General features: G+C 52.5%; 1 protein-coding gene across 7 annotated transcripts in view; it reads left to right on the top strand.

Moving 5' to 3' along the window:
- Window positions 1-10,488, top strand: part of LOC116951064 (LIM domain-binding protein 3) — a 104,413-nt gene extending 93,925 nt beyond the window's left edge. For all 7 annotated transcript variants that reach the window (XM_076073292.1, XM_076073289.1, XM_076073287.1 and 4 more), the window contains 3 exons: window positions 4,148-4,268; window positions 4,848-4,963; window positions 5,785-10,488. In XM_076073292.1, coding sequence (XP_075929407.1) covers window positions 4,148-4,268; window positions 4,848-4,963; window positions 5,785-5,874 — 327 coding nt within the window. In that variant the 3' untranslated portion in view covers window positions 5,875-10,488. The remainder of the gene's footprint in view (window positions 1-4,147; window positions 4,269-4,847; window positions 4,964-5,784) is intronic.
- Window positions 10,489-23,761: the final 13,273 nt, after the last annotated feature.

A 23,761-nucleotide genomic window follows, 5' to 3' on the forward strand; every position in this document is an offset into this window, starting at 1 on the left:
TTAACTCCGGCGCACGCACACACACACACACCGCACCTCCGATTAGCACGGTTGGCTACGTACGGTGCGAAAGAAGTTCAACGCGCACACACGCACAATGACTAAATTAGACTCGCAGACTACGACTTCACTAAAACTCCGCTCGTCTGAGATAATTCATAATGTGGATACAAAAAATGTTGCAAACGTCGGTATGTCATGAGTTGATGTTTTTGATGATTGGCCCGCCAATGGCTGCGGCCACAATAACGCGACGCGCGCTCACAACAACCCAGCTCGCTCCTTCTCATCTCTCTCGCTCCTTTCTCCGCTCTCTCGCCGCCTTCTTCACGAGCCGCTGCGCGATGAAAGGCCCGGGGTTGCGTTGTCCGCGCGAGCCCGCGGGCTTTAAATGGCGCTGGCCGAGCGCGAAACCCGACCCGCCCGCCGATGATTGATGTACAAATTCCCGAGCGTAACCGGATCAAAGCCGGGCGGCGCTGCTCGGCCCGACAGAATCAATGTCGGGGCCCGTCACAACTCCGAAGTGGACGGCGTCAATGCCGGGGGGGCGGGGGGGGGGGGGGTGTCCCGCTTGTCCCCGCGATCGCGGCGACGCCAGCGCCGGATTTGCAGAGATTCTGAGAACTGTCGGAGAAAAAAGGAAAAACGACAAAAAGAAAAGAACGAGGTGTCCTGGGAAAAGCTGCGAGTGGCAACCACGCCGAAAACGAGCGGGTTTTGGCAGCGGCGTGGTCGTTTAGGCGCGGTTCGACGAAGAATCGGGCAGTGTTGGTGACAAATAACAACGATGCTGTTTGTGAGAAGCTGCAATATGCATCGTCGGCTGTGGGAGTTTGTGTGTGTGTGTGTATACATTGGGGGGGTGTGATGATTGAGTCTGAAAGTTAAGAGGTTAAAAAGTTACGCGTTTGTAACCCACACAGATTTCCTTAGATTCAGACGGGCGTGGAAGACTGCCAGAACTGGCACGACCAGCAGTTGCCCAAGCTTTGTGATCCTAAATATGAACCAATTACATACGACGTGCGCACTTTTTATTTTACTTATCCATGGTCGATGCGAGTGGGTAAACGAGTGAAGGCGAGGAGCGATTATCGATCGCCCGCCAATGTGCACCATGGCCAGAAATCAAACTCGCACCGCCTACCCGTCACCGCCACTTGACGTGCGCGGTGGTGGGCGGCCTTAAGAGGCGCTCGCTAACGGAACATACTCCCAACAATTTGTTATCGTCCACATGGCAGGATCTCTGATGTTGCTGCTGTGTGTATCGGTGAACGTTTGTGTGAGTGTCTGGGGGAAGCGGGAGCGAAGCGGTTCGCGCTACGAACCCAACCACGCGAGTTTAATTCCCACTTACAGCCACCAACACTGGTGACGATTATCTGAACCGATCCTGATCCTGGGCCTCGCCGAGGTCGACTCATTTCTCAAATGAGTACCTGATGCGATGCGTTAACATCGCCACTCGGGAGACGAAGGCGGCCGGGCGCGGTGCTGGCCACCCACACCACCCCTCGTGCGCCGTGCCGGCCTTCATAGGTGCTACTCGCTAACAGCACTTTACCCCAACAGTCTGCTGAGGCTATACGGGGGGGATCTTTGTCTTTGCGTGTATGTACATATATATGTGTGTGTGTGCGCGTGCGTGTGCTCGCGCGTGTGCATTTGCGCACCTACGGGCACGAGTTGGCCAAGTCGCACCGCGCCCGCCCTTCGGCGCAAACAGTCGCCCCTCTATTGCCGTTCCAAGCCGGGTCTTTCTCTGGAAAACGAGTTGCAGATGTGATCCTGAAAAGCGGGGCGATTACATCGCTCGCTCGCCGGAGATCACCGGCGACCAGAGTCGTAGAGCGCTGCAGAAATTGAATCCGGCGAGGGCAGCTCCCAGAGCTGACCGCAGCCGTTTCAGGTGGTGTGAGCGCGGCCTTGTGTCCGAATGCCCGTCAGTGCGCAACGATGCAGGGAGCGGTGGCGTAGTGATTAGTGCGCACTGCGCTGCGAAAACCCGGCGGCGACCCCAGCTCGATTCCCGCTCACGGACAACGCCGGCGTCGAATATCTGGACCGGTTCTGGATATCGGCACCGGGAAGACAAAGGCGGCAGGGGCGTGGTGCAGGGCCAAAACACGTACCCCCGTGTGCCGTGCTGGCCTTAATAGAGGCGCCCGCTAAGAACACTCTCCCCAACAGTTTATGGGGTATATTTGTCTGTGTGTGTAAGAGGGGTGGCGGAGGGGGGGGGGGGGGTACGTGGGGAGCGTTGGCAAGTTGGTCTTGAATAAGTACCTAGCGCGGCATTAAAATTTCAGCGCTCCTAGGGTGACTCGGCCTTAAATGGGTACCTAGTGCGGTTTCTAATCGGCAGCACGAGGGTAGACAAACGTCGTCAGGCGTGGTGCAGGCTGACAACCGGTTCACTGCGGGTTGATGAAGCCCAGGGCCGGTTCAGACACGATGTTTGCCATTGCCGGCCAGTCGAACTCAGGTCGCCAGGTTCGTAGCGCAGTCGTGCGGCGTACCACTGCTCCACCAGGACTCTGCCCCGCGTGCGTGCGTGTGTGCGTGTGTGTGTGTGTGCGTGTGTGCGTGTGTGCGTGTGTGCGTGCGTGTGTGCGTGCGTGCGTGCCTAATGCGCGTGTACGTAACCCAGGCGCACGTGAGCGTGCGATAAATCCACGTGCGCGTGTCTGTGTGAGGTGTGTGTGAGCGTGTGTGTGAGCGTGTGAGCGTGTGAGCGTGTGATCGTGTGTGTGTGTGAGCGTGTGTGTGTGCGTGTGAGCGTGTGTGTGTGCGTGTGAGCGTGTGTGTGTGTGTGTGAGCGCGTGTGTGCGTGTGAGCGTGTGAGAGCGCCTCTGTGTGGTGCGCGTGCCGTCAAGGCGTCGCCGTGACAGGTAGTGCTGTGTGCCCGTCTGGCGGCCGGCCCGCTTGCCGTGGCTCGTGCCGCTCCGTGTATAAAGTTTCGTGGGCCCGTGTGACCGATGCCGTACTCGCGATCGAGAGTTTGTGTCATTTCCCTCCCTCCCCCGCCCCTCCCCCGCCCCTCCTCCCCCTCCCCCCAATGTTATCGTGTTTGAGCGGTCCGCCGTCTCTTGAGCGAGACGAAGTATCCGCCCGGATCCCTCGCAGAGACGGTGCAACCACTCCGTGTTGTAGAAACGGCCCGCAGAAGCGGTTCATGCGGAGCTAGTTCTGAGTTCCCTTCGAGTGACCTCCAGAGGGCAGCACTTTCCCCGCACGCTCCGCATATACGAGAGCGACGTTCGTCACGTGACGGACGGACGCTTTTCCCAAATTCGGTGCGGAACCAAAAAGTCATCGGTGACCTGGCGGGTGACCGTCAACTCGAGATCCCGGTTTAAAAATGCCGCGATTCGAACCCAGGATGTCGGCAAATTGCGCTCACTTCAGTTGACGGTTGCCATTCGAATGGAGAACTGCGACCCTCAAAGGAATGCCCCCCCCTCCCCCACCATTGTCACCCCCCCCCCTTGATCACCCCCCCCCCTTCGTGACCCGTGGATCAAACAAATCAGTCGAGACGCCGGTGTGCGGTCCACGCGAACGCTGCCGCAAGAGGTCACGCGTTAGGCGCGACGGCTCCTTCGCCCCCGACGCGCCATGAAGCAAACGAATTATTTCGGCGGTGCCGGCTCCATGACCCCTGACCTCTGAGGTCACCATCCCCGTTTTAATCCGAGCACGCGGACTGTGGGACACCTGTAGGCCCCGAGTTGAATTCGTGATTCTGAAGATGAAATGAAAAATTCTCCTTTTGAATCGTGACACCCCCCCCCCTCCCACCCGCCCGCCCCAAATCGTGACAATTCTACAAATCGCTGAGAAGCGAAGCGTGAATTACTTCATGGCTCAATTGTAATCGGCGAATCGACAGGTTGATACGAGGTGACTTGCCAACGCAGTCCGTTACAATGTTTGTTGTTTAATTCATTATCTGTGACGCGCACAGTTCTCGTTTACTCGAGAGAATGATGCAGAGGCACTGGAAGCCACAAACGAGCAGGAAGGCATCCCGAAACTAGCTCCTATAGTTTGCCCAAGCTCTGCGGTCCTATCTTGTTGATGCTCCATTCGCCGGCGTTTCTACATGTATCGATTGCCTATGCTGCGCTTGTGGCTACAGGAGATCACGTACGCACTCAAGCAGGCCTGGCACTCCAACTGCTTCGTGTGCGCGTGCTGCAGCCAGCCCATCGGCCAAGGCGTCTTCCACATGGAGGATGGAGATCCCTACTGCGAGAAGGGTACTCGCCCCACCCACCCCAGTCGCTGGACAGGCCTATAGGTTACACCCACTTGATGGCTAGCCACTCCCACTGTTGCGTAGCCACGCCCACTCGATGGCTAGCCACACCCACTTGCATGGTGACGACCACTCGATCGCTAGCCACTCCCACTGTAGCGTAGCCACGCCCACTCGATCGCTAGCCACACCCACTGTTGCGTATCCACGCCCACTCGATGGATAGCCACGCCCACTGTTACGTAGCCACGCCCACTCGATCGCTAGCCACACTCACTGTTGCATAGCCACTCTCACTTGATCGTTAGCCACTCCCACTTGCGTAGCAGAGTCGTTGGGGTTCAGAGGAGCCCAGCCAGCAGCCAGTCAGTACGTAGTAGTAGTAGCAGTATTGGTACGATGAAGAAGGTAGCAGTGCCGCAGCACTGCAATTCCCTTGCTTGGGCCTCTGGTTGTTTGGCACCCGCCGGCCGTTGGACTTCCTGCGGTTGTGTTTCGCAACGGCGATCCTCACCGGCGTTGTCGTAGGTTACGAGCGTGCGCGTGTCCCCCGTCCTCCTCCTCCCCTCGCGACGTGCAGACTTCTTCAGGCTGTTCAGCACCAAGTGCGAGGGCTGCGACTTCCCCGTGGAGGCCGGCGACCGCTACGTGGAGGCCCTGGGCCACACGTGGCATGACACGTGCTTCGTGTGCACCGTACGTGTGGGCCCCTCCTGAGCTCGCTCCCCCCCCCCCCCCCCCCAACACGAAACCGAGCGCGTTCGCGTGTTGGCCACGTCCGTCCGTCTTTATGTCTGTCCCATCAACCTGTCCGTCTTTCTGTCCGTCCATCTGTAAGTCGGTCTAGCTTTCTGTTCGTCCGTCCATCCGTGCATCCCCTCCGTGTCTGTGTGCTTTCGCGTGTGTGTCAGCTCGTAAATCTGCGCAATTGTCCATCCATCCATATGTCCGTCCGTCTTTCTTGTCTGTCCATTCGTCCATTGATTAATCCGTCTTTGTGTCGTTCGTCTGTCTCTCGTCAGTCTGTCCATGTGTCCGTCTATCCTTCCGTCCGACCTTAACGCTCAAAGCACTATAACGCACGCGAAGATCATCTAGTGTGAGCAAAGGTGTCGCATAAGGTGTAAATGTCATGTAATAGTGGCGTTGTTACAGAAGACACGAGAGAAACAACACTGACAAGAGCCATGTATATAGAAGAACGAGACAAAACAACAGGGCAATGGATTATGTTGCACTGCCCTTGGCTGGCAATGCATCTGCAGCAGCCGAAAGCAGATGCAATTTGTTTAAAGCGACCAATTGGTTATAACACGATTAGCACGGTTGGCTACGTACGGCGCTAAAGAAGTTCAACATACGTATCGCGGGCATAATCGATGTTTTACCCGATGAATCGACGCATCGTCACATGCTTGCCGTAGATGGGCTGTCCGTCCGCAGCGCTCTCCAACGCTCGCCCGCCTCCACCCGTCCCTCGCTCTCTTGTCTCCTCTCCTCCACCACCCGCCCTGCAGGTGTGCCAGGTGAACCTGGAAGGGCAACCCTTTTACTCCAAGAAGAATAAGCCCCTCTGCAAGAAGCACGCCAACTCCATCAACATCTGAGCGACGCGCGGCCCGCCCGCCCTTCCCGCGGGAAGCACGATGGCTGGGTTTTGGTGGAGGGGGGGGGGGCAGGAGCTGAGGGCAGGGGGAGCGGGCTTCTTAGGGGTAGCAGCTGTAGGAGTGGGGGGGGGGGGTGGAGGAGGCAGTTTTGGATGGGGAAGGTAACAGGGCAGCACTGAGAGAGCGAGTGGAGAGAGAATTACTGCCGAGGTCTCGTTTCCGCGGCCTCGCCCCGTGCCGTCCGTCGTGCCGACGTTGTCTCACCGGGGTGGGTTGGGGGGGGAGGGGCACCGTTTATATTCCTCCGCGTGGAGTGACAGCACGAATCATCCGGCTGCTTGACGACGACCCGGCTCGCTCCACGATGCGCGGAGCGGAACGTTGGACCTGGCGAGGAAGAGGCCGCCACCGGGGGGGACGACGACGACGACGACACTCCGTCCTCGGGGAGACGACCGGTCGTGTCCTGTAACCTTTGTGACCCTCGTGGCCACGACCCCCATGGCCCGTGGTGGGGAGGTGGGGGGGGGGGGGAGGTTGGGGGGAGGGGTTAACCCGTGATTGTGGGCCGAGCTGCTCTTCGCAGAACGGCCTCCTCGTCGTCCGACGACACGTCTGCTGAGTCGGAATAAAGGGTCACGTGGATTCCTCCTCCTCCTCCTGCTCCACCGCCACCACGAACGCTTGAAAGCTTTTCCTTCTCGCTCTGGGTTTTCCCCCCCCCAAACGTTTTTTTGCTTTGCTTGCTGCGTGCGAACGACAGCGATTCATTAATGTTTGCTCGTCGCCATTATCGGCTCGAGTGGAGTGAACGCCGAGGTGCGTTAGGAGGCATTCGATTTGGCGCTGGATATTATTATTTTTTTGCTGCTGCTCCTGCTTCTTTGTTTAGATTCATGGTCGGAGATTTTTGAAAAGTGGTCGTTGATAGCGATATGACAATGTTGGCTGTGGAGAGGGGGCTTGGTATTGGTGCCAGATGTTTGAAGGATGAGCTCATGAGAGTTTTCTGAACCAGTTTTTTTTTGTTTTCATTTCGGTATTATTACATCTTGTCACACGGCGTTCAAACCTCGCCCGCTCGGGGTGCACGTTATACCAGCGCAGAGATTCACGTAACCTTCGATTTGAACTATCACTAAGAAACTGGCGCCCAAAGGTGGAGAAAAAGAACGTGCGGAAAGTTAGGAAATTGCACGGTGGGTGCTGAGAAGCGAGCTGAGCCAGTGCATGGAAACACGAGAAAGTGAGACCATTCAACAGGGTGACCGTCGCGTTTTAGACTCAAACGTTTCCCTACTACGCGCGGGCCCTTGGGCGGCGCTCGCGCTGAGCGGCCCTCTACGGGACGCGCTTCATCGTTGTGACCACGTACCGCCGTTTGGTTGAGGGACGGGGGGGGGGGGGCTCCGACGTGACCTTCAACCCCCCCCCCCCACACTTCCTCCCATACGCGGGGAAGCTCCTTCGGGGTCGCTCGTCGCGACGAACGGAGGCACGGCTGAACGCGCCGCCGCTAGGGGCTCGCTTCATCTTCCCCTCGGGAGATGTTTTTTTGTTTGTTTGGTCACCTCCGCTCGGCTTTTTACGTTTGCTGCTGTTATTTTTTTTTATTATCGATGAAGATTTTCCCCCACTCCCCCCCTATCCATCCCGTGATTCTTTATAGACCGCACGCTCACATGGCGTGAGTTCCGTATAGCGTTGCAAAAAAAGTAATATTCGAACACGGCGTTACTGGATACCGTGGACTGTATTTTTATTGTTAATGGTTTGGCTTGGGGTTGGTGGTGGTGTTTTTTTTGTTCCGCTTCTTCCATTCTCTCTCCTCTGTCCCCTTGTCGGTTTCCTTTAAATTTAATTTTCCTTCTGCCGTGGCCGCGTGGTGTGAAGGGCGTGACGGCGAGCGGTGGATTGTACGACTAATCGATGAGCCAGTCGAGTTAAGGAATGCAGAAGAGACTTTTCATCGAGTGGATTTTTATTATTAATATTCATAATTTGATTTTGGTTCAGGTCTCAAAACGGGCCCATCTTTGTAAGAATTCTTGCTTTTTTTGTTTTTGCGGGGCATTTATTGACGAGATTTTGAGAAAGACGTCACTCACCGGGGTTTTTTTTCCTATTTTCTTTCTCTTCGTCTCGGTCTGAAGATCTGGCTTCAAGGGAGGGAGGGGGGGGGGGTAAAATAAAAAATATATATAAACGGCAGTACTTTAAAAAAAAGATTTTTCTCTGCTTAATTTAGACTCTGAATGTGCGAATTGGCCATGGGGTTTGTGTCGGAGTTCTGCCAAAATTTTGTGCAGAGTTCGGGAATTGTGGGGGTGTGTTGGTGCCGTGTTGGATTTCCGAAGCAACGATAGATTCCTTAAACCAGGGCTTACGTCTAAATAAAAAAATCTAATTGTAAGTTAGTTTTTGGCTATTCGAACCATTCTCACTCGCGCAAGCCTATGACGGAGGGCAACAGCTGTGTTCCACAGACATAGTCACAGACATCGTCACAGTCTGTGTTCCACGGACATAGTCACAGACATCGTCACAGTCTGTGTTCCACGGACATAGTCACAGACATCGTCACAGTCTGTGTTCCACAGACATAGTCACAGACATCGTCACAGTCTGTGTTCCACGGACATAGTCGCAGACATCGTCACAGTCTGTGTTCCACGGACATAGTCACAGACATCGTCACAGTCTGTGTTCCACGGACATAGTCACAGACATCGTCACAGACATCGTCACAGTCTGTGTTCCACGGACATAGTCACAGACATCGTCACAGACATCGTCACAGTCTGTGTTCCACGGACATAGTCACAGACATCGTCACAGACATCGTCACAGTCTGTGTTCCACGGACATAGTCACAGACATCGTCACAGACATCGTCACAGTCTGTGTTCCACGGACATAGTCACAGACATAGTCACAGACATCGTCACAGTCTGTGTTCCACGAACATAGTCACAGACATAGTCACAGACATCGTCACAGTCTGTGTTCCACGGACATAGTCACAGACATCGTCACAGACATCGTCACAGTCTGTGTTCCACGGACATAGTCACAGACATAGTCACAGACAGTTTTTGTTCCACAGGCATAGTCACAGACTGTCACAGACAGTCACAGACGCAGCCTGCGGAAGCTTCTCACTCGGGAGTAAATGTTGCCGTGGCTTAACTACCTTAAAGATATTTCTTTTTGAAGCACACGAGTTTAGAGTTGGTGAAAAGCCTTCGCATTGCCAACGTTCTCGTGGCACGTGGCTATTACGCCCGCGAGCGTTTGTTGGTGTCAAGGTTCATGGTACAGCCCCTTGCGATTGTACGCTGTGCCAGAATTACGTCCTCTAGAGTGAGCTCCAGTGAGAGGGGGGGGAGGGGTGTATTTGGCCTACTCCTCCACGCTAGACAAGCATCTCGGGAGGAGGTGGCAGTATCCACACTTTACCCCACCAGACACAACCTGCCAGTCAGTTAACTGCGGTAGTACCTATTTATACTGCTCTTGTTGCTCTATAGCGGGGTTTATTTTTTTGTTTTTTTTATATATATATTGTAGTCTCTTCCGTACTGCGCCCAGCAGCGTTGAGGATGGCATCGGTCTGATCCATTGCCGATGAAACCCTCTCTGATGGAAAAAAAAAAACACAATCGAGCCTTACTCGAGCCCAGCGTTCTTCACTAATTTTCAGATTGGGGAGGCAGGGGGGAGGGCACTTTGGCCGATAAGACATCATCACTGCGAGGGCCGCCACACATCTGAAACCATTGCGGGTTTGACAGCAGCACGATGATGATGATGTGGGGGGGGGGGGGTGTTCTCAACATTTGTGAATTGTCAGGGACCGCACTAAAGGGCCACGAGAGGCCACCAGTGACCCGCGGGCCTTGCAATGAAGAAACACCGCTTGGGAGAGCCAAAGAGTTTTTCCGCGCGTTGCATTTCACGTTGGCACGGCACTTGCGGCGAGATTCTCTTATCCGGACACCGCTTCGTTTGCGTATCGACGCACGTCGGCAGCAATCGCGAACGTGCAGAGAACGGCCTGACGTCAAGACGCGTTTCTTATTTGTCCTTTCTCCCATTCGTAGCGAGCGAGTGATCTTTAACGAAGCAAAAAAAAATCAACAACGAAGAATTATTATCGAGCTTGCAAGGTTTTGTGGTTTTTTAGCGTCCAATTCGAAGTTGGCGCGCCTTATGGAATACGAGCACCATCGCAGGCACAGCCATCAAGAAATTCACTTTTATTCTCGCTCGTCGGTCGTGAGCAGGGTTTCCCTTTCAGCTGGCTCTGCCCGGAATGGCATTCCAGAAATATATTCCCCGGACCCGGCGCACCACGTCCAGTATTACGCCTCTCGCTATGGCTGCGGCTGCGACCGGTTCTTGTGCCGACCTACTCCCGTCTGCCGGCGGTCCGGAAAATATTTGGCGAGAAATTCACGGCGCCGTCGATTTACTCACAAAAACTGGGCACTCCTCTGGCCCGCCAGCGAAAATGGATTGCGGTGGCCAAAGAGCCTCGGCCGGCATTGACGCCCGCTGCGTGTTTGCTATGTTACATGCGTATTGGTTTCAATAAAGCCAGAAATGAACTCATCCCTTGGTTGCCCCGCGTACTCTGCTCACTCAGCACCGCGCGCGTGTGTGCGCGTGCCAAGGTGGCTAAAGCACAGCAGGTTGGCACAGTAGGGGGCACAGGTGGTGCATCAGCCAGTCATCTCGGTCATCTCAGTCAGTCGACCCGTGGCACCTGCTGGGTCTGCCCCGTGACCTCCTGCCGGCGGGCGTTCGACACTTCACGTGGCCTCAAGGTGCACATGGCCTGGCACAAGCGTCGTTGTGACGTCACCGCCACTTCGTGGCGAATGGCGGTGGTTGTTGTGCCAAGGTGGCGCAGCGGGTTTGCGCTACGCTCCGCACTCGCGGCAAACACCGGTGATGATTATCTGAACTGGTCCTGTGCCTCGCCTGGGTCGACTCGGCCTCAAATCAATACCTGGTGTGGTGTGTCAATATCGCCGCTGGTGAGACAGGTTGCCGGGCGTGAAGCTGGTCATCCATCCCTTCCTGTACCGTGCCGGCCTTCATAGGTGCTACTTGCCAAACCAAGATCGAACAGCAATACTGCTGAAAGCGATCAGGTTATTAATACAATCAAAATACCAAATATTTCGGGAGTAACTAAAAAATAAGCTATAAAAAAAATTAGAGTAAGATTTGGCACGGTACACAACATTCAAAAACTAGTATATTGTACTAAAGATGGATCGCCTAAGTTATCAACAGAAGGTATGTATCGGATTAATTGCTTATGTGGCAGACGCTATATTGGACATACGGGACTTCCCGGAACATTAGCGCGAGACTAAAAGAACACCAAAGAAATATTAAATACTCTCAAACACAACTGTCGGCAGTTGCAGAACATGCTTGCCAGGACACTCAATTGATTTTGATAACGTTGAAGTGCTGTGTAACACGAATTATTACTGGCCGAGACTAATTCGAGAATCCATTGAAATTGAGAGAAATGCAAATAATTTTAACCGCTCCTTACAGCTACAGGCTTAGTGGAGCCTGTAAGTCATTAAGTAATACCTTTTACAACTGCATTCCTTATAAACACATGCTAATTGACTGATTACTAATCTATTATATAATTACAATAACCCCCCTCCCCTCCTCCGACTCTGATCTCTGCACCTGATGGGTTCAGTGATGACGTCATCCTGCTGCTCTATTTAAGACCGGAAGCAGGTGGATGTCTTCCCTATTCTGGCAAATCGCCCGATGATGCTGGATGTAATCACCAGCGAAACGTTCTATTCAAATTGTAAATGTTGTGGATTTACTCTCCAACACACCGGTGGGCTGAAGTAGTAACTAATTGGCGCGTTGTTTACGTGACAACCTTTACCGGCTGTGTCGGGTGGTGGAGGGTTACGACACATTCATACTTACGCGATCTAACCCAAAAACCTTTAATATCAACAATATTGGTCGCGAAAGCCTCATCCGTGTTAAACACCCCGATGTGAGGCGAATGTTGGCCTCTGGGGAAAAAAAATACAGATGGGAGTTATATATATTGTATTGAGAGTGAGAGCAAAGTGAATAACAGTCATGGTTCACGCAATATCCACTTCCATCAGTGTTGCAATGGAGCATTAATACAAATGTTCACATATCATGGGACCTCCCTTGCCAGTATCAAAATATAAGAATTGGTTTCACCATTTCTGGAAATAAAACAGCTGTGTTAAGATGTTAAAACACCAAACAGAAACCTTTCGCAAGGAATCACGCCTGCATTCACCACATTTACATGCAAACAGACACCACGCTCTGATAGTACATGATGCATTCTCTTTGAAACTGATTGCTCCACAACAGAGAGGCAGCTTTCTTTCGAGCCTAGTCTCAAACAGTGTTAGACCAGAGGACGCAAAAAGCCGAACAGCACAAATTCCATCTTCCTACTGCCGTTCGTGTTTAGTTCTGCGCGGTCGTCTGCGTTCGGTGCGAAAGAAGCCGAACGCACGCACACACACACATGGGTAGAGTGAGCACAGCAGCATAAGTTTAGTGCACCTGACCGCTGATGAGGCCCAGCTTGGTGAAACCAGTCCAGAGTAAAAGAGAAACGTGCAGCCCATGTGCGTTGCTTATTCACACCACTGCTGGCAGCGAGCCCCTCCAGATGGCAAGGGGCCTCCCGCCTCTACACTGCGCATGCATCCTGAACGATGTGCGAGTACCTCGATTCCAGCAGATGTGTTATGCAGTGTGCTATGAAGAAGGCCGTTTGCCCGAAACGTCACCTGTTATATTTTCATCCTTTTAAGGCCACCTCGTTATTGCGTTGACTTCGTTGTGTGTGCGCATCACTGCCACCGCTGTAAGTCCGTCGTGAGGACTCGCCACTCTAAATTGGCCTTCAGCCCCCCAGGTCTGGCCGTGTACCCTGTGTGGGGCTCTCTGTACTTCCTGCTTTCCATACACGGGCGCATTGGGATCTACGGATGAAATGTGCCTCGCCATTATAAGTTATTAATGTTATTGATGTGTATTCATAAGTAGAGAATGAGACGTGGACGAAATCCTGATAATCCGCAAAGAAAATGCTTTGGGGTCACGGGGGACAGCAACCTGAACGAACCCTTCGCGGAAGCTACCGAAGCCATAAGGTTTGGTGTAGCTGCTTTTCAATGCAGAAGAACCACCAAGGAAAACAGCACGCGAGCTCACGCTCGGTAATCCGTGTGTCAAGCCACGTTGCCAGGATGGCCCGGGAAGTTTTGAAAGGCGCAGGCATCCGGTCAGTGGTGGTATTTCCTCGTCATCTCATATAGATGTACACAGCTGCCCTAATCCAAGTAACAAAGTATGCATGAGATGATAGTGGTGCAAATGAAGAGTGGTGTTCTTGGAAGTGGTGGTGTAGTTATTATGGTGGTGGTGTGGGGAGTGGTGGTGTAGCGGTTGGCGCGCTGCGATGCCACTTCACGTTCATTTGTTTTCTTTGATCACTTTTTTTTTCCCCCATTTCATTTGTTTTTGAAATACATCCTTCTCAAGGTCGGGCGTTGGTTCTCATCTGTCTGGAACTCTGGTGATGAAACAAGTGCCAGATTGGCAAATTGTGTTGCTGTTATGTAAACTTGTTAATTGTCTCAGACGGAGCCTCAGGTTCCCACTTGCCAACAGTGGCGGGCCCTATCTGAATGAGCCCCTTCCTCTGCTCATGGATGATCAGAGGCATCTCAGTTGTAACCTCGCATTTTAAAGTGGGTGGCTGAGCGGTTGTCCATCGTAATGCGAATTGCTCATCACAATCTCCCCGTGCCATTGCGGTTATTGGAGGGTGATTGGCCATACTTCCCCGCGTTGGTCGGGTATGGCTCGCCGCTATGGCCCGCTATCAATATTAAGTCACGATGATGGTTGAACCATGCAAGAGTTGTTTTTTTGGGGTTAGATACAAATGTGCCATTAAACCCGCCACCACCCGACGCCGCCAATTAGTCAAGTTTGTCACGTAAACGAAACATGCCAATTAGTTACTAGTACAGGAGTATGTTGGAGAGTAAACCCACAACAACATTTAAGATGATCGAAGCGTTATTCAGAGTAGAACCCCGATGGCGAACAATGTTTACAATTTCAGCAGCCTCTTATCTGCTCAAAGGCAACAAACGTCCTACTTTGGACGGGACAGTTTTGGTTTCCAAAAGGGCCGTCCCGTTTCCCCAAATATATAAATATAGCTCGGTGAACCTTAACTTGGTAAACTAAAAAATTGTTTAGTTTACTTATGTTTGAGCTTTGACTTGAACAGAGGCGCAGGGAGCTGACATCACGATGGTTGTAGGGGGAGGGGGGATTTCCAGACTACGGGGGCAGCTAAGGATAACGAGCAATCTCCCGTTGAGCGATGATTGAATGGGTGGGGGGGGTTGCTTGAAGAGACCACCTTGGTTGCCCGAGTGGGTAACACGGAGAAGGGGGCCAGTCGGGGGAGATGTTGAACAATAACAATGACGAATTCAAAGAAGCACACACACAGAGTTGACGTGCAAGCCGTCTCACTCCGACTGCCGTGACCGCGGCAATGCGCGGCAGATGTGGCGTGAGTGGTGAGACAGGGCCCTCAATTACAGCCGGGATCTGTCCCCGGGTGGAGTGGCGTTAGCGATCCCCCAAAAGATGAATATTCCACACTCGGCACGCCACATTCAGTCAGTATACCCTCTCGCTATTTAGTCTAATTTTGTTTTGTTACCAGGTAAATCCCACTGAGCTCTGTAGCTCTTGTTCAGACGCTACCTGGCTAACGCAAATGATAGTCCAACGAAGTGGCTTAATGTCACAGTGCACATTTATATCAGCCAAACAGTCGAAATGCGCGATGTTGATTCTAAATGTGGAGGGAAAAACCGTAGGACCCGGAGAAAAATCGACGCGACTACGGGGAGAGAGAAACACCGTAAACTCCAAATATACAGCAGCAGCAGGCGTCAGGGGTCGGAATCGAACCCACGACCTCCTGTACACCAGGCGAGGTAGTTGACATCTCCTAGCCACCGTGGCGCCCCATTGTTGTGGCTGCGATCATTCTTGTCGATGTTTATTTTGTTGTTGTTGTTGCTACTGCTGTGCTCACGCAGCACCACGGATTCACCGTGTAAAATAGCAACGCACCTGGTTAAACGGGACCGTCATCATCCGTGTAACGAGTCAAAGAATCTCAAACACAATGTGGTAAAGTAAACCCTACAAAGTCCCACAGACACTCACAGAGACTCACAGAGGATACATCGAGACTTGGCTCACTTAACTTAAACTAAAACTTTATTTGAAGCTTTCGTGGCTGCAGGAATTACTCTTTGGTTCTTTCGGTAAAGTCACGTAGAAAGAAAATAAATTAAATAATATAAGACGACGTTTCGATTGCACACAAGCAACCGTCATCAGGTAGAACTAAATTTGAGAGAGAGAGACAAAACACAGACACGGAGACACACAGACACACAAGCAGAGAGAGAGAGAGAGAACACAGACACACAGAGAGACACACATCTGTGTGTCTATGCTGTGTGTCTCTCTCTCTCTGTGTCTATGTTGTGTGTCTCTCTCTGTGTGTCTGTGTTGTCTCTCTCTCTCTGCTTGTGTGTCTGTGTGTCTCCGTGTCTGTGTTTTGTCTCTATCTCAAATTTACTTCTACCTGATGACGGTTGCCTGTGTTGCAATCGAAACGTCGTATTCTACTTTTTAATTTAATTTCTTTCTACGTGACTTTACCGAAAGAACCAATAAGTTAAACTAACTTTACTTAGTCACGTGCCACCTACTGCAGTCTAGCAACGAGCCGGAAACAATATTCAGCGGGAGGTTAAACCCCGAGAATAAATTAATAAATAAACATTTTAAGTTGGTGAGGGGTTTTTTTTTGCTCCCTGTTGTTCGCAGGCAGCGTTCTGACAATGCGGACTTAAAAGAAACTCCCGTGGCTCTAACGGTGCTACATTCACACACCGCGATGCTGCTGCTGGTGATGGTGGTGATGATGATGGTGGTGATGGTAGTCGTGGTGGTTATGGTGGTGGTATGGTGGTAATGGTGGTGCTGATGGTGGTGATAGTGATGGTGGTGATGATGATGGTGATGATGGTGGTGATGGTAGTCGTGGTGGTTATGGTGGTGGTATGGTGGTAATGGTGGTGCTGATGGTGGTGATGGTGGTGATGGTGGTGGTGGTGATGATGATGGTGATGATGGTGGTGATGGTAGTCGTGGTGTTTATGGTGGTGGTATGGTGGTAATGGTGGTGCTGATGGTGGTGATGGTGGTGATGGTGGTGATGGTAGTCGTGGTGGTTATGGTGGTGGTATGGTGGTAATGGTGGTGCTGATGGTGGTGATGGTGGTGATGGTGGTGGTGATGATGATGGTGATGATGGTGGTGATGGTAGTCGTGGTGTTTATGGTGGTGGTATGGTGGTAATGGTGGTGCTGATGGTGGTGATGGTAGTCGTGGTGGTTATGGTGGTGGTATGGTGGTAATGATGGTGCTGATGGTGGTGATGGTGGTGGTGGTGATGATGATGGTGATGATGGTGGTGATGGTAGTCGTGGTGTTTATGGTGGTGGTATGGTGGTAATGGTGGTGCTGATGGTAGTGATGGTAGTCGTGGTGGTTTTGGTGGTGGTATGGTGGTAATGGTGGTGCTGATGGTGGTGATGGTGGTGATGGTGGTGGTGATGATGATGGTGATGATGGTGGTGATGGTAGTCGTGGTGGTTATGTTGGTGGTATGGTGGTAATGGTGGTGCTGATGGTGGTGATGGTGGTGATGGTAGTCGTGGTGGTTATGGTGGTGGTATGGTGGTAATGGTGGTGCTGATGGTGGTGCTGGTGATGGTGGTGATGATGATGGTGGTGATGGTAGTCGTGGTGGTTATGGTGGTGGTATGGTGGTAATGGTGGTGCTGATAGTGGTGATGGTGATGGTGGTGATGATGATGGTGGTGATGGTGGTAATGGTAGTCGTGGTGGTTATGGTGGTGGTATGGTGGTAATGGTGGTGGTAATAGTGGTGATGGTGGTGATGATGGTGGTGGCGGTAGTGTAGCGGTTAGCGCGCTGCGCTACGAACCATCGACACGAGTTCGATTCCCGCTCACGGCCAACACCGGTGACGATTATCTAAACCGGCCCCGGGCCTCTTCTACCTCGATTCAGCCTCAAATGAGTACCTGGTGCGGTGTGTCAACATCGCCACTCTGGAGACAAAGGCGGTCGGGCGTGGTCCTGGCCACCCACGCTCTCGTGTTCCGTGCTTGCTACTCGCTAGCAGCACTTGCCTCAACAGTCCGTCAAGGATATACGGGTCATCTTTGTCTTTGTTGGTGGTGGTGGTGGTGGTCGCAGTCAGTTCAGTTCATCGTACAAGAAGACATTCCTCAGTCTGTCATTAGGACTTGATTCTTCACTCTCCCTGGGTAAACACGGCCGGGTCAGGGAGAGGAATGGGGGGGCGGGGGGACGGGGGACGTGGGGAGGGGGTTGGCCCCCACACCCCCCACACCCCCGTCAATTCTGAGCGAAAGAAAACACAAAAATTAAAATGTAAGAGACGAGAGGTCAAGACACCGCGCTGTTTTCACAGCCGTGGTTCATCACGGAACATCCTGGACCGATTCGTAGCGCTCGGGCTAAGTTGGTTCACGTGCCTTGGGTACTCTGTGGTTTGCGTGAGATGGGGGCGCCACGGTGGCTAGGAGATGTTAACTCCCTCGCCTGGTATGCAGGAGGTCGTGGGGTTCGATCCCGACTCCTGACGCCTGCTGCTGCTGCTGTATATTTGGAGTGTGCGGTGTCTCTCTCCCTGTGGTCGCGTGGATTTTCACCTCCACGTTTTAGGAACAACATCAACGCGTTCAAACTATGTTGTCTGCGATACATTTCCACGCGATAAGCCACTTCGTTGGGCTATCGTTTGTGGCCAGGTCGCTTCTGAATAACAGCTGTATAGTTCAGTGGGCCTTACCTGGTTATAATGAAAAATAAAGTTTTGTTTTTAGTTTAGGGGCCGTCCATAAATGACGTCACGCACCTTGGGGCGGGGGTCAGACGTTTGTGACGCAGTGTGACAAGGGGGGGGGGGGCCAAAATTCGTCCAAAATCGCGTGACGTCATTTATGGACGGCCCCTTAACACACTGGCTCGATCTCCCGGGCACGGCAGTTAAAACGGTGGGGCAGGTTTCTGAAATCATCCTCCCCCCATCAGCATCGCCTTCGTCCACCGAGCAGTATGAACTTGCTAACACCACAGGGGCCGTTCATAAATGACGTCACGCGATTTTAAACGATTTTTGACCCCCCCCCCTCGTCACACGACGTCACAAAAAGTCAGACCCCACCCCCTCAAATATGACGTCACAAAGCTCTGCCCCCCCCCCCCCAAAAAAAATGTTTCAAATCGCTTTAAACTATTGTCATTGTAGTGCGTGTTTAATGTGGCGCTGCACCCTGATGTTGTAAGAGAAAACATGTATTAAAAAGTCTATTTAATTAAGTAGAACGTGTTGTCTATATTTATTTAAAGTTGCGCATTTTGATGTGACGTCACATTTCTCAAACCCCCCCCCCCCCTCGTCACACATCGTCACAAATGTCTGACCCCCCCCCCCAGGTGCCTGACGTCATTTATGGTCGGTCCCACAGGTAGATGATCGGCAGGTCGCTCGCGGTAGGGTGACGTGTGGTGTAGTCGGTACGTGAGCAAGTTTGGTGCGGTGGACACAAACAAAGTATGGGACTCTCTCTAAAAACTGTTTGGCCAGTGTGGAAGAGTAGGCCAAAGAGCATGTCAACGAGATCCCTCGGCAACCAAAATAACAAGCTGAGCCGTTTGATCCTAATTCGGTAAAAAAATAATAAAGTGAATGCTTTAGGAGCCGCGAAGCGTGTTCATAACGCCGTAAACAGTGCCGGATTATCCTCGTAGCAAAAGTAAGCGACATATGTAGTAGCTACGGGCCCCGCACTTTCAAGGGCTAAACGCTTTCAAGCTATCAATTCCGGTTCAGTGATTCTGCACTTGCTTTGTTACCGCAGTACTATACCGCCTTAAACTTTTATGAACGACTGGGTGTTCAAGGTTAGCGATTTGTCGTATTATCTGGCTGCATAACAAATGAAAATATACAATTACTTTACTATGCAAGTAAAAAAAAATTCGTGTTTTAATATTTGCGTGGTTTTTTTTATATATTTAGGGCCCCTTTATACCATATGTATACAGGCCTCGCAACTAGCTTAATTGGGCACTGGCCACGAAGCAGTCCTTGAAGAGCCGCAAAGAGCCGCAATTCGTGTTAAGAACGTCACGCATGCGGGTCCCGATCCGCATGTTTACCGACCCCCTGTGCGCCAGTTGGTTATCTAGCTGGGGGGCGGGGGGGGGCTTCTGCTTGCAGTGGCATCAAGCGAGGAATTGCCGTGGTCACGATGGCCGCGCCTTTAACACTCGTCATGTCAAAGGCGAAATCAGTCGATTTGCGGTGTCAAAGTCGAGAACGGGCTGTCTGCGTGCACGACACTTGGGGGGTCCGTACCTCCTCCCCCCCCCCCCCACTCAAGTCTGGCCGTTTCTTCCCCTTCTACTTTAAACATTGTTTTGGTTGTTGTTAAATAGAAACCCACTCATGTATGAAACTAGGAGCAGCAGCAGGAGGAGGAGGAGGGGGGTGCCGTTAAAATACCTCCACGGCGCCAATTCCCTACAGCAAGAGTGCGGCGGTGCCCTGCGGCGTGGCCCCGCGCCTCCTGCCTCCACGTCTGCTGTCTGCAGCCACGGCTGCGATGAGTGAACGCGTGTGTGTGTGTCCGTGTGTGTCCGTGTGTGTGTGTCCGTGTGTGTGTGTGTGCCCGTGTGTGTGTGTGTGTGTCCGTGTGTGTGTGTGTGTCCGTGTGTGTGTGTGTCCGTGTGTGTCCGTGTGTGCCCGTCTGTTGTGGGGAGCGGTAGTGTAGCGATTAACGCGCTGCGCTATGAACCTGGCGACTCGGGTTCGGTTCCCACTCACGGCCAACATCAGTGACGATTATCTGAACCGGTCCTGGGCCTCCCCTAGGTCGACTCAGCCTCAAATGAGTACCTGGTGCGGTGTGTAAACATCGCCACTGGGGAGACAAAGGCGGCCGGGCATGGTTCTGGTCACCCACCGGCCTTCACAGGTGCTACTCGCTAACAGCACTTGCCCCAACAGTCTGTTAAGGCTACACGGGCGGTCTTTGTCTTTGGTGTGTGTGTGTGTGTCCAGTTTAACAAACAAAAAACTAACTTCCCCGGTGGTGCCGGACGGTAACGCTGTGGTGACTGCGAGCAATGCCATGGAGGGAAGGCCGATAGGAATCGGCTGTTCCCCCTCATGGCGCTCGGAGTCACCGCAGCGGCCAACGGAGGCTACGGACGGATGCAAGGCGCTGGTAACCTCTCCACCTCCAATGCAATTACCATGAAATCACGTGAAAGACATCTAAGCTTGTGCCGGAGGCCCTAGGGGGGAACAGGCGTCTATGACGTCTTTTGTCCAAACCTCATTTGGAGACAGAATTCGTGTCTTCACGAATTCTGTCTCCAAACGGCAAAATAAAAAAACCCACTACCAGTGGCCATGTGGAATGTCCGAACGCTCACCGCGGAGGAGAGGCTGCAAATCCTTTGTCGGGAGCTGGACCGGTACTGCCTGGATCTCTGTGGCATTTAGGAGGTCCGGTGGACTGGATCTGGTTCCAGTCATCGCGAGGGACGGGCAGTTCTCTAATCGGAGCAGGAGACTGCCAACCAATAGGGAGTCGTAGCGTCGTGGTGAGGTGTGGGAAGCTGTAAACCCCAGACTACTTTGGGATCACCTTCCCATCAACCAGAGGCGAGGAGTGGTGGTAATAGTTACTTATGCCCCACTGAAGATGAACATCAGTGGAGGGATGCAGGCAAGGCCGATTAGTCAGATGCCTTCTATGACCTCCTGTCATAGAAGGCATCCAGAGTCATCCTGTTAGGTGACTTTAATGCACTAGTGGGTCATGACACTGGCACCTGGGATTGACTGATTGGAAGGCATGGGCCAGATCATCTCAATATCAACGGTAGGAGGCTCCTAGATTTCTGTGCAGCCCATGGGCTTGTAATTTCCAACACGCTGTTCCGGCATCGGCACATCCACACAGCATCATGGACGCACGCCGGCTCCAAGCAAGAACATCTGCTGGACTACATAGTTACGGAGCCGCAGATCTGAGCCTATTTTCTTGACACCAGGACCTACCGTGGAGCTGATATTCCCACTGACCGCTGGTGTAGCGGTAAGCGCGCTTTCCCTACGAGTTATATTCCCGCTCACGGCCAACACCAGTGACGATTACCTGAACCGGTCCTGGGCCTCCCCTAGGTCGACTCAGCCTCAAATGAGTACCTGGTGTGGTGTGTAACCATCGCCACTGGGGATACAAAGGCGGTTGGGCGTGGTGCTCGCCACCCAACCCCTCGTGTACCATTCTGGCCTTCATAGGTGCTCGCTAACTGCTCTTGCCCCTACAGTCTGTTGAGGCTATACGGGGGGATCTTTGTCTGTCCACGTGTGCGGGGGAGCGGTGGCTTGGTGATTAGCGAGCTGTACTACAAACCCGGCCACCCGGGTTCAAGTCCCGCTCACGACGAATATCCGTGGCGAATAATTGACTCAGGGGCGTGAGGAATCACGGACGAGCAGCAGCAGAAGCCACACAGAGAGCCAGTGCCACCAAGAATTGCCCCAGCTCTGCGGTTCTCTATTTATTCAGGTGTCACCGGCCAATACATGAGTATTGAAGTGCGGGAGGAAACCGGAGCGCCCGGAGAAACCCCTCGTCTGCGAGGGGGAGCAACCCTCGATCCCATAAAGACGGAACAGGTCGCGAAACATTTCCATTTGGCTGCTCTGCATTTGCACGTGATGAGCCACTTCGTTGAGCTTATCAATTCGCTTCTGACAGAGAACTATATTGCACATATCCTTTGGGTCTTTCGGTAAAGTCACGTAGATAGGTTCAAAGAAAATAACAAAAAACTAGTACCAGTAGTTTTTTTTGTTATTTTCTAGTACTAGTAGTTTTTTTTGTTATTTTCTTTGAACCTATCTACGTGACTTTACCGAAAGACCCAAATAACATGAATTCCTGCAGTCACGAAAGCTCTAAGTCAAGATTTAACCTTATAGCTCAGTTGGGCTTGACCTGATAAAAACAACATTTGAAACAGTTGATATCGTTCCATCTTGTTGTCGTCGTTGTCGTTGTTGCGATGACCCCTCGCATTGCATTCACTGACACTACGTGAAGTATGGTGAAGTAACCGCGGGCGCCGTGAACGCGAGTCCGTGGTTGACCCGCCGACTCGTGGCGCGGGGGTTGCGGAGGCTGCAAATGCTCCCTTGTGTGTCTCCGTCTTCCTCCTCCTCCTGCTCCTCCTCCTGTTTCTTTCGCTCTCTCAGCAGAAAGAATCGTTGGCTGTGAATGCGCGCAGCACGCTGTGCTTCATTTCACACCGACACGTCCACAGAACACGCGACGGTTTTAGTCCCCACCGCCGCCACTCAGCCCACACCCTTCCACCGACCGGAACGATTCGATGAATAGTTTAGGTTCAAAGCTAAGGGGTTTTTGTGTCGGCGCTGCAATCGCCTTGTCACGCCACTGCTGGCTCTTGGGCCCTCGCCAGAAGGCCCTCACTTAGCAGAGGCAGCTCTTGTGGACTTTGAACAGCCACTCCCTCACAGGACATTCGGTTTACTCTTCCACGTTGGCCAAGAAGCGGCTATGAGATGTTAACTACCTCGCCCGGTATGCAGGAGGTTCGTGGGTTCGTTCCCGACCCTGACGCCTGCTGCTGTATATTTGGAGTTTACGTGTCTCTCTCTCAGCATCATCACTGTGGCTATGAGGTGTTAACTACCTCGCCCGGTATGCAGGAGGTTCGTGGGTTCGTTCCCGACCCTGACGCCTGCTGCTGTATATTTGGAGTTTACGGTGTCTCTCTCTCATCATCACGGTGGCTATGAGATGTTAACTACCTCGCCTGGTATGCAGGAGGTCGTGGGTTCGATCCCGACCCTGCTGTATATTTGGAATGTGCGTGGTGTCTCTCCCCGTGGTCGCGTGGATTTTTCTACGGGTCCTCCGGCTTTTCCCCGCCACGTTTAGGATGAACATCGCGCGTTTAGAAATTTTGGCTTCTATAAATGTCCATAAATGATAAGCCACTTCGCTGAGCTATCATTTGTGGCCAGGTCGCTTCTTAAAAAGAGCCATACAGCTCAGTTGACCTTTACCTGGTAAAATAAAAAGAACGCCATGAGTTTAAGTGAGAACCCACGCTTTACCTAACCGCAAGCGACCATCCTGCCCATCGACTCACAGTCGTGTACACATGTGTAGTCCACTGCTGGATGGACATAGGCGGAGGGATTTATTGAACTCGCGCCCATTGTTTCAACTGCCGCGCCTGCAGATCGAACCGGCGACGTCTGGACTGCAAATGAAGTGTGTTGGCCGTGACGCAGTGCGTACGTACGGTGAACTTAATTCGCATCGTATTTGGCCAACCGTGGCTCATCGGCAGCGTCGTCATCGTCTTATACGTGGCACGCGCGCTCGCCAATCTTCGTCTGAGTTATTATGAGTACGACGTGTTAACCAAGACGCGGGGTACAATCGTGTTATTGTAGAAGATGTGCCCTCCAGTGACGCTCTCTGGAGCTCCCTCGAGCAGTTGCAGGGTTGCGCCTTTACCTTCACGTGGGAGGGGGGGGGAAACACAGAATCCC

This window comes from Petromyzon marinus, chromosome 41 (genome assembly GCF_048934315.1).
Source record: "Petromyzon marinus isolate PM22_M1 ecotype Great Lakes invasive population chromosome 41, UKy_Petmar_22M1.pri1.0, whole genome shotgun sequence".
Classification (NCBI taxonomy): Eukaryota; Metazoa; Chordata; class Hyperoartia; order Petromyzontiformes; family Petromyzontidae; genus Petromyzon; species Petromyzon marinus.